The 16239-nt window shown below is 36.0% G+C and overlaps 1 protein-coding gene across 3 annotated transcripts in view; it reads left to right on the top strand.

The window, feature by feature from the left end:
* ndst3 (N-deacetylase/N-sulfotransferase (heparan glucosaminyl) 3) overlaps window positions 1-14606 on the top strand; it is a 75316-nt gene extending 60710 nt beyond the window's left edge. For all 3 annotated transcript variants that reach the window (XM_051893466.1, XM_051893483.1, XM_051893474.1), the window contains 7 exons: window positions 36-132; window positions 717-840; window positions 2621-2795; window positions 4530-4700; window positions 4817-4926; window positions 10512-10614; window positions 13576-14606. In XM_051893466.1, the coding sequence (XP_051749426.1) occupies window positions 36-132; window positions 717-840; window positions 2621-2795; window positions 4530-4700; window positions 4817-4926; window positions 10512-10614; window positions 13576-13695 (900 nt within the window). In that variant the 3' untranslated portion in view covers window positions 13696-14606. The remainder of the gene's footprint in view (window positions 1-35; window positions 133-716; window positions 841-2620; window positions 2796-4529; window positions 4701-4816; window positions 4927-10511; window positions 10615-13575) is intronic.
* Window positions 14607-16239: the final 1633 nt, after the last annotated feature.

Here is a 16239-nt window from a genome sequence, read left to right as displayed (position 1 = left end):
TAGAACTTTATGCCTCTATGATATTGTTTTTTTAGAACCCATGTGATGATAAACGGCATAAGGACATCTGGTCCAAAGAGAAGACCTGCGACAGGCTGCCCAAGTTCATGGTGGTCGGCCCTCAGAAAACAGGTAATTCTGTACTTCTGTTACGAGAGCATGTTTCTTCCGTCTTTCCATTTGCAGGGCTTCAAAGCCTTATGTGTGCACGTATCTCCTCGCTTCGCTGTTCCCCTTGATCCTGCTTCATATCTCACCTTGTGCTGCTAGAAATGATGAAAGTGCAACCACGGGCGTTGAGCTCTAGAGGAGAACAATACAGACACATCCCCAGAGGGCTGGGGGTAGAACAAGGGAAAAGACAGAGAGCTGTTTTGGGGCTGTAAGATTTTGATTGGTGTCAAGACACTGTCTTGTTAAACACTTCTCCTCTCTGCACTCATCTTCTTTCCTTCTGTATCACAAACTCGCAACACACACACAGAAAAAAAATCCATAAGGTAAATGGGGTATTGATCCCATGTCTCTTAGTTTCTCGGTCTGTGGGCTGAATCTCCAGGCCCAAAATGTTTCTCTTCAGCGCTATCAGCTGCACATATAATTTCATCATTAGCAGGGGAAGGGCTCGTTGATTTACTTCTCCTCCTTCTTCCTTTCTCTTCTGCCCTCCTCCGTTCTCCCTTCATCTCTTTCTCTCTCTCACTCTCTCTCACCAGGCACGACAGCGCTCTACCTCTTCCTGATCATGCATCCGTTCATCTCCAGCAACTTCCCCAGTGTGAAAACATTCGAGGAAGTTCAGTTTTTCAACACCAACAACTATCACAAAGGCATCGACTGGTGGGTGTGAAACATGTACTTGTGCTCCAGACACATTTGTGCATAGGTTTCACTTTGTTAAAGGTGTTTTATGGCAGAGTATGCACTGATTACGATATCACAGAAGGGTGAAGGTGTAGCTCATGAATATTAATAAGATAATTCAAAAACTTTAACACGATCTTCCACTGTTTTGATAAATATTTTTGGTGATGTAATGATCTGCAGATCAGTATAGCGTATTGGTTCATTTCCAAATAAAAATTTAAATATAAATAATAATATTTCTGTTTGAATTGCTATTCTGACTTAAGTTCTTAAATTCTCATCACACAGTCATTTGAGGGAGCAATTATTCTTACTGACATATTTAAGTGCTTAAATGAACTTTTGACACATTTAATTTGACAACTCTATTTCTGCATCTTCTACTGTCAGTCTCAGGGTTTTGTAGGTCAGTTGATTAATGCATGGATCAACAGCTTAATGACAAGTATAAATTTTTGATCTAGTGATAATGTCTTGTAGCAACTTGCTGTGTAAAAGGTGTTCCAAGTTTTCAACTACCCTAATAAGACTCTTTATTATATTAAATCAAAATGTTATAATATCAAAATATTATTAATTTATGAATTCTGTGTGCTAGTGTAATGGAGGTAAGCTAGTAAGAGCATGTAATCCTCACTCCCCTGGCCTCAAGAGGCGCTCTAGAGACTGATGCTAGAGACTGTGGTCTTTAGTGTCCTTGTTAGCGTGCCTGCCTCCCATGCTGGAGACGCCGGCTTGAGTCCCACTTGGACCGGAGGGGTTACACTAAATCAAAGTCATGTAGTGCTACCAACATGTAGAAAATAAAACATAAAACAGGACATGACATCATAGAGTGGACCCCTAAAGACCCTCTTTAGGGGAAATCTTTTAGAATATCTAGAATATCAAGGATAATTTGACCTCTTTATGACATGGCAAAGCAAAGTTAAAAATATATATATTTTACTTCAAAAAATATAATGAAAAACCTTTTGGAAATCATATATAGATGATATGCGGGGAAAAAAATATTGTGACCATGAATTACGAATTCATTCCCACAACTAATTTGTGGCCACATTTGATTAATTTGTTCCCTAATTCTAGGTAAATCGTGGCAATGTAGTAATAATTTGTACTAATCCATGTTATACTAATATTCCCTCAAGGGAACAGATTAGTACAACATATCCCCGATTTACATAAAACTAGGGAACAAATTAATAAGTAATAGGAACGAATTCTTAATTTGTGGGCCAGTACATATGTATTCAATGTGTAAGGGAAATATCTTCTTACTAGATTTATAGATATATTTTTAACTAGATTTGGTAACACTTTATTTTACAGTGATTTATTTTAAGGTGACATAGTTACATGTTACTTCATGTACTTACTATAGTAATAACAGTAAATTATGCATAATTACAAGTAACTAACCCTAAACCAAACCCTAACTGTAACTCTATAGTACAGTAGGTAATTAATATTACTCGATACTTATTTGAGTAAGTACAATGTAACTACGTCATCTTAAAATAAAGTGTAACCATAGATTTAAAAAAAAAAAAAAAAAAAATTAGATTTTCTTTATCTTGGAAACTCTTATTTGTCATTGACCCAGATATATTGTTGCCTCGAGCTATTTCATAAAGTGGAGGGGACAAAATCTGCCATGGCAAAATGTCCTACCGTAAATGAAGCCTCTGTTTGTGTGTATTTGTCTTTGTATGAGTATTCTCTCTAACTCAATACACCTCTCTTCTCAAAGGTACATGGAGTTCTTTCCCATACCCTCTAATGTCAGCACAGATTTCCTGTTTGAGAAAAGCGCAAATTACTTTCCTTCTGAGGAGACGCCCAAACGAGCCGCTGCCCTCCTGCCTAAAGCCAAGATTCTTACTCTGCTGATCAACCCTTCAGACAGGGCATACAGCTGGTACCAGGTATGACACTGTACAATAACAAAGCAAAGACTAGTAGAATTGCCTAGTCTAGAGTTGTGTGGGTGACTGTACAAGCATTGACTCCTTGAACAATCAATGCCATTGACCATGTTTACATGCAAAAGAATTTTCCAATATTAATTAGGATTTGGTCATATTTTAATTATGTACACTACTGTTCAAATGTTTGGAATTGGTACGATTTTTTAGAGAGAAAAAATATTTTTTTTTTAGCAAAGACAGAAATTAATCAAATATGATTAAAATCAAATGTGGCTGTAGAGACATTTATAATGTTACAAAAGATTTCTATTTCAAATACATGTCCTTTTGAACTTTCTATTCATCATAGAATCCTAAAAAAATGTATCACAATTTCAACAAACATATTAAGCAGCACAACTGTTTTCAACTGTGATAATAAATGATTCTTGAGCACCACATATTAGAAGGATTGATCATGTGACACTAAAGACTGGAGTAATGGCTGTTTGACATTCAGCTTTGCCGTCATAGGTCTAAATTACATTTTAAAATATATTAATAGAAAATAGTTATTTTAATTTGTAATAATATTTCACAATATGCCTATTTTTTACTTTATTATTTTGATCAAATAAATGCAACCTTAGTGCGCATAAGAGACTTTCAAAAACATAAAAAATCTTACCGACCCCAATCTTTTCAATGATAGAGTTCAGTGGTCAGACTTTTGGGTTCATGTAAACACCTTTTGTGGAATATCCACAGTAATGTATGTCTGCACATGTCCAGACAAAGACTATTCTGCTCTTCAATATCGGCAGCTGTGAAAAGTCAAGCAATATAGTATTGTTATATTATACTCAGAATAATATTTAAATATGTTAACCTAAATCTAAAAGTCATGTGCATGTAAACTGTTCTATTAGAAACAGGGTTATTTGAGTTGTATATAAAAAGCCAATACAAAATCATCCATAAAGCTGAAAAAAGAAAAAAAGCAGAGTCTTGCTCTGAAGAGGTGTTGAGCTTAAACAAATACCTGTGCAGGTATTCATTACTTCTCCAGACCTATAGAGGGCAGTGTGTTTGATATTTTCTTATACTTTTAGCACACCCTTTCACTTTCTTTTAGTGAAAAGTAGTATATTTATAGTATATATACATGAAATCACTCAGGGTCTGTGTATGCGTGTTTGTGTGCTTGGTGGATTTCTGTAGGAACCAAGCATGCACATGTTCATGTGTGATATTGTGGAGAGATTGAATATGTGTAAGTGAGAGTGAGAACATCACTGGGTGAAAACGCGAGTTAGAGATTGTGTGAGATAGAAATCTCATCAACAGCAGGCACAGGAGGGCACAGCATGAAGCTGCTACTGCATAAGAACATGAAAAGAAAAACATTTCAATCTCATATCCTGTATTAAAGGAATATTAATTCAGATTAAATACAATTTAAGCCATGTGCATTATCTCGCTTATTACATGGCTGCTTAACAAATAAATATTATTTTGAGTTGAAATTATTGCATTATCTTAATTGTAGATCATCTTCAGATGAGAAAAAATAGACCAATATAATGTTGAAAATAATCAGCCTAGCAACAAAACAGACAACAATATTACAATTATACAAAAGTATTTGACCAATTTGCAATTAATGATCAGTCAGAGTCAGAACAAATACTGATATTTAAGTCATTGTGTAGCTGGTTTTGGTATTTAAAATAGTTTTAATCTCACTGGCAGCATCAGAGGGCTCATGAAGATCCAGCAGCATTGCAGTTCAGTTTCTATGAGGTCATTTCTGCAGACCAGCTCGCTCCACCTGAGCTGCGCTCTCTCCAGAACCGCTGTCTCGTACCTGGACTCTACGCCACACACCTGGAGAGGTGGCTCACATATTACCCCCCAAACCAGGTAACACACATCTGTGAATGGTCTGGATCAACCCTTGTTGAGTTCAGGATTTTTACAGGACATTTTCTGAATCCTCAACTCCCTGTCTGTCTCTCTCTCTCTATCTCTTCCTGCAGCTAATGATTATTGATGGACAGCAACTGAGAAATGACCCAGCTAAAGTGATGGACGAGCTTCAGAAATTTCTGGGTGTCACTCCTTATTACAACTACTCACAGGCACTCACGTAAGGGTCACACACATAAACACACAGCATATGATTTATTTCAAGTGGGGTCATCCCAGTGATTTTTAAATTTGCATAATTACAATTACTATATACTATCATTAACCCCAGGCCTGAACTTTTCTAATTGTACCTATTCAAAAGTTTGGGGTCAGTTTTTTTTTAATGTTTATAAAGGAAGTTTCTTATGCTGCATGCTACAGTAAAAACAGTAAAATTGTAAATTATTATTACAATTTAAATGAACTGTTTTCTATTTTAATTTATTTTAAAATGTAATTAATTGCTGTGATGGCAAAGCTGAATTTTCAGCAGCCATTACTCCAGCCTTCAGTGTCACATGATCCTTCAGAAATCATTTGAATATGCTGATTTGGTGCTCATGAAACTGAATTGAATTTATTATTATTTTATTGTCTCTGCTGACATTTTTGATCAATTTATTGCATTCTTGCTGAATAAAAGTATTAATTTCTTCTTTTTTTTTTAAAATAGTGACCCCAAACTTTTGAATGGTAGTGTACAAAATTGAATTTTGTCTTAAACTGTATATAATGCACAGGTATTACAAATGCGAAGATCTTAATGTCTAATATTTAAATAAAAAATAAAAAATTCGACACGCTTTATGGATGTTACCTTAAATGTGTAAAGATATTTTAGCCACTGGCCTGCAGTCCTCCACTGGTGTTCGCATTACCTATTCAATGAATGATGATGTTTCACTCATTGGTAATATTATGCTTGTTAAATTTATTGAACTCTAAACATTAATAAAACGGTTATAATGTCGAATGGAATAAATGCATTTGCATTGTTAACTACAAAACCTATTTAACTCTTTCCCTGTCACTGATGGAATTTTCCATCATTTATGAGACAACGCTTCCATGCCATTGACAGAATTTTCCAACTTTCCATGTTTTTACTGTTATACAGTAGGGGGCGCTTTTACGCATCTTCTGAAAGAGTACTGAATCTCCTGATCAAAACACAGATGAAGCAGAAACAAGTGATAGCAAATGTAAACAGATGCATATGTAAAATAACACGATCATCAACATTAAACAGCATATAAATCAAAACGTACCGAATGAAATGTTGACCCAGGATGGGGTATAGGACTGTGCACGTTTTGGGGGTGTTGATGGACCAAATCTACTCCATAATGTTTTTATCATTGTTGTGAATCCGATCCAGACATAGTCTTTGACAAAAACATGATTTTTATTGTTATAATAATGATTTTAGAATGTGAACCATTGATTAATTTTCTAGCCATCTAGTGACTGTAGTTAACAATTCATGTTATTTAAAATTTTTTTTAAAGTGTTTGCGTTCCAGTAGATGGCAGCAATCGTCCACTAAACCCAGGCACATTTTTTATGTCTACCACTATGAATGAAATTGTGAAATGTAGATCTGGATTTAACATAAAAATTTTGCTATTTTATATAAATGTATATACTTAAATTATTACAAATTAAGGCAAATAAATAACAAAAAATACCATAAATCCCCCAAAACTGCACAACTTTACACTATTACGTTTGTTTAAAAAAAGTTACTTTGTTACAAAATCACATTTTACTGTCTGGTAATGTAAGCTAGTTGGACAGAAAAAAGAATATTGTTGCCCAATGTGTAATAGCATAGCAAGCAACATAGCATATCATTGACGTTACGTGCAAATAAGCAGTAAAAACCCGATCGCGCATTCGTTTTTTTTTTCTTGCGTGGGTGCCCCGTGCCGCCCCCGGCAAGATGCCGCCCTGGGCCGTTGCCCATGTCGGCCATGCCTAAATCCGCCACTGACTGGTTTTAAGGAAAAGGGTAGGTAACTCAGCTTAGTATATTTGGCCGCGTCAACAGTTTCTACATCATCCATATTTCAACCCAGTGCCATGACAACAACGGCCAAAATAACAGACCGGCCCAACAGGGAATTCTCCCAGTGCTCCCGATTAGCCAATCCGGGCCTGTTTTCTCAGCTTTTTTGCTCAAAATGTTGCTTTTTTTATGAAACTTACCCACATTCAAGTGTTGATATACAAAAGAATGCATGAAGCTACAATAAAACATTTTTGTTTGTTTGTTTGTTTGTTTAAAAGCAGATGGTCTGTTCTTTCTTTTGATATATTGCATGTTCAGATATTCATACAACCAAATATTCTGGGGGCAATGAAACTTTTGTGAAAATGAACAAAAATGCTGGTGCTGGCTGGCAACTTTTTTCAAAAACGCTGGCAGGGAAAGAGTTAATAAATTGCGAGCATTAACATGTTAACTTTGACAGCCCTACAAATAAACAATTACTTTATGCAGCTGTGTGATGTAGGTCCAAAAAATGTAGTTTTTTTTTTTTTTTCAGTTTTATTATCTCTCTGGGAACATTTGGTCCCCACTTGGATATGCAAACGAGACCATGCACATAGTTGCGCACACAGATGGACACAGACTCATCCAGAGATATGATACAGGAGCAAGCCTGCCATCCATGCTGTCCATGGTCCCATGTGTTTGAGAATCAGCTGATAAAATGAGTTGACAGATCCATGTTCTCAGCATTTGATGCCTGTATAATCTGTACAGAGTCTGAATGAGATTAATTGTGATAATCTGGCTGTAGCCATTAGCACCACATGAGAGCAAGAGAATTAACTTCATCTGGCCTCTCCAATTAAAAACAGCTCGTTAGGCATCTGACACTTTCTCTCTGTGTTAAATTGCTCTTAAAGTGTCATGTACATTCTCACACTTTTGAAAGCATAATAGTGAGTAAGTGGGGAGAGGAGGGAATGGTGTGTATGTGCGCAATACAACAATTTGCAGAAGTGTAGTTCATTGTCAAACATTGATTCTGAATGGCTGAAAAAGCACCTGTAAGAGGGCCACGCCTTCTCGTGAATCATATTTCAAAATGAACACTTAATACATGTTCAGTCATGTTTGAACTGTAAGCAAGATCCAACTCTTGATGTGATATGTGATTTGCAACTCAAATCAATTTCAAACACAGATTGTCTAAAAGACAACATCTTTCACAACACATCTTATTTACCAGAGAAGTTCATCTGATAGCTTGTGTTGTTTTCTTTTTTCCAGATCACCATGTGGTGACACATATGTAGAATATTCCTCACATTAAACCACAAAATTAATATTATGATTTTTGTCACATGTGCAGTTTCACAGAGTGAAATAAATATATATATATATATATATTATTATTATTATTATTATTATTATTAAAAATGTGAAACACATGGTTATAAAAAAGAGAACATGTAAGAGAGAACAAATAAATCTTTTAAAAAATAATTGGCTAGTGAGAAATGTTTGTGGCAGATAAATTTCTTTGTCCACCCACCATTAGCAAGTGTGGCAAAATGTTAATTTTGAACCATAAACAGCCTTTCCTTTAAAATAAAGCATACTATAATTGTCTTGAAAAATATTTTTTTTAATGAACCAATAAGAACCTAAAATACCATGTCCTCAGTTTTCAAAAGGATTAGAAATCATACAGATTGAGTTTTTTTGAGTAAGTAAAAATGTGCATAGTTTTCTGTGATGGGAAGGTTTAGGGTTAGGGGTAGTGTAGGCGATAGAAAATACGGTTTGTACAGTATAAAAACCATTACGCCTAAGGAATGTCCCCACAATTCACAAAAACAAATGTGTGTGTGTGTGTGTGTGTGTGTGTGTGTGTGTGTGTGTGTGTGTGTGTGTGTGTGTGTGTGTGTGTGTGTGTTTGAATGCTCTGTGAGTCTCTGCATGTGTTCTCTACCACAGACAGCTCCATCAATCTTTGGCTTTTATTAATAACCTCCCTCTGTTTCAGTCTTTCTCTCTTCATCTCTTCACACATCTCTCTTTCTCTCTCTCATCATGCCTGTTTCTACTTTTTCTTGTTTTCTGTCACTTTCATTTACTATCACTTCTTTTTGTGGCTTCACTTTCCTCATTTCATATTTTGTTTCAATCTCTGTCTTTCAACAATGTTTTTTTGCAGTTCCTCTGCCTTTCACTCGTCTCATGTCATATATCGCTCCCTCTGCCTCTCTGTTGCTTTCTTCTCTTTTAGGGTTGTTTCCTGGGTACTTTTGGCCTTGTTGACTTTTAAAATAAACCCTCTTAAAACATAGTTTTCACACTCTCCACTGGTTTAATTTGTCCACTAAAAATGTTAATGTGTAAGCATTACGGTAGAATTTTTTCCAAAACCTAATGAAGTTTTCTACCCCAAAGTTTCTCATCTCCACCATCTCATAATATGTATTGTGTTTTATAACATTCTGTGATGGAAATGATATTTTAAACATTCTCTTTCAGATAATTCTCCACTGCCGATTGTGAATTCCACCACACAAAGAATCCAAATGATGTTTGTCTGGTTATTTATAATTAAATTATCCATAAATAATATACATTTACTGAGCAATACATGCTCTGAATGTTCCCAAATCAGTTCTAATTGTATAATTTGACAAAATTACAGATGCTTTTATATAGGCATTTAAATACCATGCTTTGACCTTGCTAAAAAAAATAGAGCATGATAAAAAAGTTTCATAGAATAATTTAATGTAATCTTCATAAAGAAAAAAAAATCGTTAACACTTCATTTGTAACATTAGTTAATGTATTAACTAACATGAACTATCAATTAGCAATACATTTATTACAGTATTTATTAATCTTTGTTAATGTTAGTTAATAAAATACAGTTGTTTATTGTTTGTTCATGTTAGTTCACGGTGCATTAACTAACGTTAACAAATACAACTTTTGATTTTTAACAATGTATTAGTAAATGTTTAAATTAACATTAACTATAAATGCGATAGAAGTATTGTTCATTCTAAGTTCTTGTTAACTAAAGTAGTTAACTGATGTTAACTAATGAAGCCTTATTTAAAGTGTTACCAAAACAATCTCTTATAGTTTTAAAATATATCAATCCCCAGGAATATAAAAGTGCCCGAAGTTGGAAAAGAAGGCTCTTATTTTCTGTATTCTCTCTGTATTTTCTGGGACTAAGACTAAACAAAGAAAATCTGAGCACACTTTTGAGCAAGAAAAAAAGAAAAGGAGTGAGTGAGACCAAAAAAGACAGGTGAAGAGTGAGAGAGTGAAACAAAAAATACACTGTGCCACAAATGTGGCATGCAGTTCATGTTTTAGAGTACTCTCTGCTTACTGCTTTGTCGAACCAACACACACACACATATTCTATATCGCATTTTGCTGAGAGCTGTTATAGATTGCTGATGTGTTTCTGAATGCTTATCAAGCCAGACCATGTCTCATCTGACAGACAGACAAGGTTACAGCAGACATCTGTCAGTCAGACAGCTCTATTTGTGGGGGGGAGACAACATTCTAGAGTTTTCTAGATTTTCTCCATCGCTGAGTGTGAGGAAGAAATAACAGGAGTTGAAAGACGATGAATGGATGGATGGATGGATGGATATTATTTTACACAATATGCACAGTATATATTTCAATGAATATGCAAATTAGAAAGATGTCTATTGAGGAAAGAAGTCTGTAAGATTGTAAAGAGTTCTCTGTGTTGACAGGTTTGATCCTCAGAAGGGCTTCTGGTGTCAGCTGTTGGAAGGGGGCAGGACTAAATGTTTGGGGAAGAGCAAAGGCCGCAAGTACTCACCCATGGACTCTGAGGTACCACCTAACAACAGTAAACTCTGAGCAAAATGGAGCCTTTAATCTTTAATGGTTACAGATGCATTATAGAGGCATGCCATCATTGAATAATATGGGTCATAGAAAGAGAGAGAACTCACTCTGACCTCTGACTGTTCAATTTTGCAGCAGCTAACATGTCTGTAGCTCATGTACTGAATAACTGATACCAAGAGAACAACTCTCACTCTCGCTTCATATTTCTCCATTTTCCTTCTCTGTTTTTCCTCACACACCAAAAAAAAAAAAAGTTAATTAAACAGTTAATGTTGTTCCAAACCTGTACGACTTTCTTTCTTCTGCAGAACACAAAAGTAGATATTTTGAAGAATGTTTTACTGTTTTTATCCATTCAGTGAATGTCCAAAACAACACTGGACCCCATTGACTTTCATTGTATGGACAAAACTTCTCAAAACAATCTTTCTTCGTGTTTCACAAAAGAACAAAGTTTAGGGTTTGGAACGACTTGAGGATGAGTAAATAATGACAGAATTTTTCATTTTTAAGAACATCGTACATAAACTATTAGGGGTGTAAAGGTACACTACAATTATGGTACGGTATGTACCTCGATTTTGAAGTCATGGTTCGGTATGTTTTCTGTACAGCAGTGGGGGGAAACAAAACAATATTCTGCTTCTTTTTTATTAAACAGTGGTTTACTGAACAGATATTTGAAACAAAATATTAAAACCAGAAGGGGGCAGGAGTAAGTGAAGTTATGCGAATGACTAATTAGTCTGCATGTATAATTCAGTTTAGACAGTTTGCTAGATTGTTTAGTGTCCGTGGTGTGAAAATTATAGAGAATGATTCATGACGCTGCCAGGGTGAATGGGGCTTGAGAGAGAGTTGTGAGTGAGGGCGCGAGTGCAGCCCTCATGTTGCAAGATCCAGTTATTATAAGTGTCTTTGGAATAGTTTTTTTTTTTCCTCCACTTGATGTGACACAGGAAGTTAATAAAGTGGGAAGTTGCAGGTTAGGGTTAGCAGTATATCTTATTTCCAAAACAGAAGATTTGAACTTATTTCTGTTTGTAGCAATATCTGGCAACATAAACTGACAGTAATCAAAAAAGGCCCATAGACAGTGTGGGCAGGTTATTGCTGACAGAATACCACATTCAGGAAGACAGACGCAATGGTCATCATGATATTACCTGTAAGAAACGGTAGCAACGCTATCAAAAACATTAGCATAATAACACCAGGGGCCCTATTTTAAGGATCTAAGTGCATGGTCTATAGCGCACGGTGCAAGTGCACTTAATCCGTGTCTGAATCCACTTTTGCTAGGGAAAAATGGTCGGCGCACCCAGCGCATGGTCTAAAAGGGTTGTCCCTATTCTCTTAATGAGTAATGGGTGTGTTGTGAGCGTAACGTGCATTAAACCAATCAGTCTCATCTCCCATTCCCTTTAAAATTCCCGGATTTGCTTTTTACATGGCAGAATTTGCAAGTGGAAAAACTGAACGCTTCTGTAGTGAGGAAATGAATCTGCTCGTGCGCGAGGTTAAAGCGTGCGAGCAGACCATCTACGGGAAAAGCAGGATTCCACCAAAGCATTTTGATCTTTATGCACACAATAATAATCTTTTACATTGTAATCCTTTTATTTGTAATATTTGGCATGTTTGTGTGCTGCTGCACCGCCTATATTACTATTATTAGTAATAAGTATTGTTGCATGAATAACAAACAAATAATAAAATTACCTAGCCTACAGTAAAGTATTAACAAATTGTGATACAATAAGGTTTAATTTGGTGGAAATAAGGTGGACCTCAATTGTGTACCAGTGGCAGCAAAATATCTGGACTTGCCTTTTTTTGTTGTGTGAGGAAACTCGCGTAAATGGGGCTGAGCAAGCCGGTAGGTTACTTTTCTGAAGGATGGGCCCAGGTTGAGAGGAGGTGTTAGTGGACAGGAAATATGACGTTGTGGGCTGCTGGCCATCAGTTGACGTGTCTGCACTGTCGACATCATCGAGTGTAGTTTAAGACTCTATTCTTGTTTTTTTATGTATATATATTTAGTCAAAGATATCTGATTCGACATGCTCGCTTTGTGCATGTTGAATATTAGTCTATTTCACTAGTAGCAAATGTAAACTCATCTTCCTCTCTCCACAACAATCTATGATTGGCAGTACTACTAGCCTATTAATTGGCTGTCACAGTTTTTCACTCTAAAATAATTATTTCTGATAACTTGATATGCAACAAAAATATAGCTGAAATTCATGTATTTGAGTGATTCAGTCAAACCAAGATTTATTCAGACACCTTGAACATTTCATTCATTAATACAGTTTATTCACTATAGTTTTAAAAAAAATGGTAATAAAATATGACAAGATCTCAGAGTTAAACTGTGTCAGAAAAAATTAATCTTAATTATGTCAGATAACACTTAAGCAAAACATGGTCAGGTCAAAGTGTCTGAATAATTTTTGGTTTCAAATTTTTATCAATTTTACTGGTAGTCCACTGTATGAAGAATTTTTGGGTATAATATGTCACAGTTTACTTTATTTTGCTATCCTCACTTACACAAATGAACTATAGTGTCCTGCACCCACTAGTAAAAATATATCAAAAATATCAAAAATGTCTGAATAATTTTTGGTTTGACTGTATATGCCATTTATTGGTAATTTTGAAAAGGTCCTGATCACATATGATCTCTAAATGGTCATTTAGCGGTAATTTACCAGTAAAGTGTATGTGTGAAAGGGGCTATAGTGCAGCTTTAAGTTTTGCATGTGCAATGGTTGAAATAACACTGGATTTGTTCGCTAAAGATGCGTACCAAACCATAAGACCCGTACCAAAAATGTGTCCCGTTTCACCCCTATATTCTATACAAAAGTCTGTAGCTGCTTTGCTCACTAAAAATGTTTTCTGTTCACTCTTGTCTTTTCTTTTCTTTTCTAGTCACGAGCGTTTCTCTCCAGATTCTACAGGGATCAGAACATTGAATTATCTAAGCTGCTGCATAGACTGGGTCAGCCGCTACCAGCCTGGCTCCGGGAGGAACTACAGAAGGTCAGGTAGCCCTAACCAAACCACCGCTCCTCCGGGTCAGAGATCCAGGTTCAACCCTCAAAGGAAACCAGACACTTGAACAGTACTCAATGCCACCTACCTGCAAGCTTGCGAAGCAAAGGTCAAAAATTCAACTCACCAATCATTGGTGCCTCTGGAAATCCAAACAAAGCAGTATGATGTGTCCATGGCAACATGACTTTTTTGTTGCAAAAGGTCCAATTTTGTCAGTGAGATACGGTGATGTAACTGTGACCCTTGAACTTCAGATGCAGCCAAACAGAGACTGCATAAAGCCTGTGTAACTGAAAATGTAAACCTCCACAGACTTCCTCCTATATTTACTGCCCCCCCCCCCCCATCAGACACTGGATATAAAGGTACGGCTTTAGATTTTATACGTCATCATTGAGAAATTTAGAACTGCACAACCACTGTTCATAACCTCACTCTTGCAAATCTATCAGTCAATCAATCTATCAGCCAATCAAAGTGAAGATGCAAAATGTTAAGAATCAATATGGAAACATAAAGAGCACAGTCAAGTTTGCTGCGTCAGCTTTAAACCGGTCAATGGAGTGATGTCATTGTCATGTCAATGTCTCAGTCCATGTCCCAGCTACTGTTATTATAGACACTATGGCCTGAAGAGTGGAAATCATTTCAGTTTGTGTATGTGCGTGCGTGTGTGTGTGTGTAAGGGTAAATACACAGAAACCCTTGCGTGTGTGTATGTGTGTGTCTAGGTATATGTCTGTAGCCAGGTAGCCTTAGCCCCGCCCACTGGACTGCAACTGGTTGGCTGATGAATTTGAAGTGTGACTTTTATTTTTGAAAACAATTTGCCTCAATACGGAGAGAAAGTGCTTTGAGAAATATGTAAATAACTATATATATTCAATAAACACTGGAGAGATTCATGTTTCTGTAAAACAGTCCTTGCAAAGTTCTGTCTCTATTTGTGCATGATATACCTGGAGAATATACATAAAATATATTTTAGATATTATTTATCTATTGTTTTAGATGTATATTTAAATATGCATCTGCATCTATTATTTTATATATATATTTAAATATATATAACCATAACCATGTGATGACATCATCTAGACACTGAGTATTCATAAAGGTGCCCTTTCAAATAGATATACTCAAGGGACTTACAATTGTCTGAGACATCTTAGACTTTTTTTTTCTTTTTTTTTTTATACCTTTCAAATATAAAAGGACATAAAATACCTCCCTCTAGTGGTCACATAAATAATGGGGCCCTCGCATTCAGTTTTCAGGCCTGGTAAATCTAGTAGGACCATACAAGTACCACCAACGGATTAGGTTGGTAGACATTTATAGCTGTAAAATAAATCAGTGCAACAAGGTTAAGATCTGATTTTGTGTTTAAAAAAAAAAAAAAAAAAAAAACTTTCATTGTCAAAACAATTCTTCGTACACTGCTTGAATAAAGTACAGTCCCCCCCCCCCCACCCCCACAAAAAAAAAAAACATATTCAGTTTGTGAATTCAGTTCAGTTCAGTTCAACGTATCCATATTCTGTTCGTGAATTAATCTTTTGAGCAATTCAGTTGCTTTGAATCCGTACTTTATTTTCGTGAGGAATCCTTTGAATCTGTCAAATCGGTTTGCAAATAAGTCTGAATGTACGATTCATTTTGCGTATCACGAATCGGAATATAAATCTCTGCAAGGCGCCATTCACACAATGCGTTTTTGTTTTGACAATGCGAGAGGCAAGGTAATGGAATAAAAAACCACAAGATCACAAGTGTTTTTTTTTTTTTAAGTTGGACTTCTTTTAACTCGAGTGCCACCGTTTTTAGAACGCCATATAATAAGATGCAGCAAATGACATGGAATGCAACGGTCAAACGCTATACTATTTGGGTTAGTAACGGACTCGGGATTATACTGGAGTTAAGAGACACAGAGCTTGAGAGGGAATTCCAACATTTAGGACTGCAGAGTGACACCTTCTGGCTTCACGTGCACACCCTGGGTTATAGAGAGACCATATACTTTAATTTAGTACTGGGAGGGCTTAGCATTAGGGACCCCCAGGGGACCTCATGAAGCTGGAAGTAGGGCACCGCCTGCAAGGTTGGTGGGTGGGCAGCAGGGGGCGCCCTAGATCGTAACCAATTTTTTTCCCCCAGTGTTTCCAAAAATACACCTACACTCCACCTACACTCTTTACACTTTACATTATGTCACATGTGAAACAAAGTATCATGGTATTACCAAGGTGTTTTGTACATGAACCAGAGTACCATATAAATATTATGATACATGAATTCCAGAAACATGCTTTATGCACCATGGTATTACCATATGATACAATGTACTATGGTACTGCCACAGAACTTTTTTTTTTTTGAGTGGTATTAATCTCCATCTAGTTGCAGCTTGTATTTAGATTAGTATATTTCTTTGTTGTTGTGGGATCTATAGTGATACCTCTAGAGACATTATCATACAGTAAATTATTATTAATATGGTCAGGAACTCATTTTTCCATAGTCTATGATAATAAT

Source organism: Ctenopharyngodon idella, chromosome 1 (assembly GCF_019924925.1).
Source record: "Ctenopharyngodon idella isolate HZGC_01 chromosome 1, HZGC01, whole genome shotgun sequence".
Taxonomy (NCBI): domain Eukaryota; kingdom Metazoa; phylum Chordata; class Actinopteri; order Cypriniformes; family Xenocyprididae; genus Ctenopharyngodon; species Ctenopharyngodon idella.
This window is presented reverse-complemented; position numbering and strand designations above follow the sequence as displayed.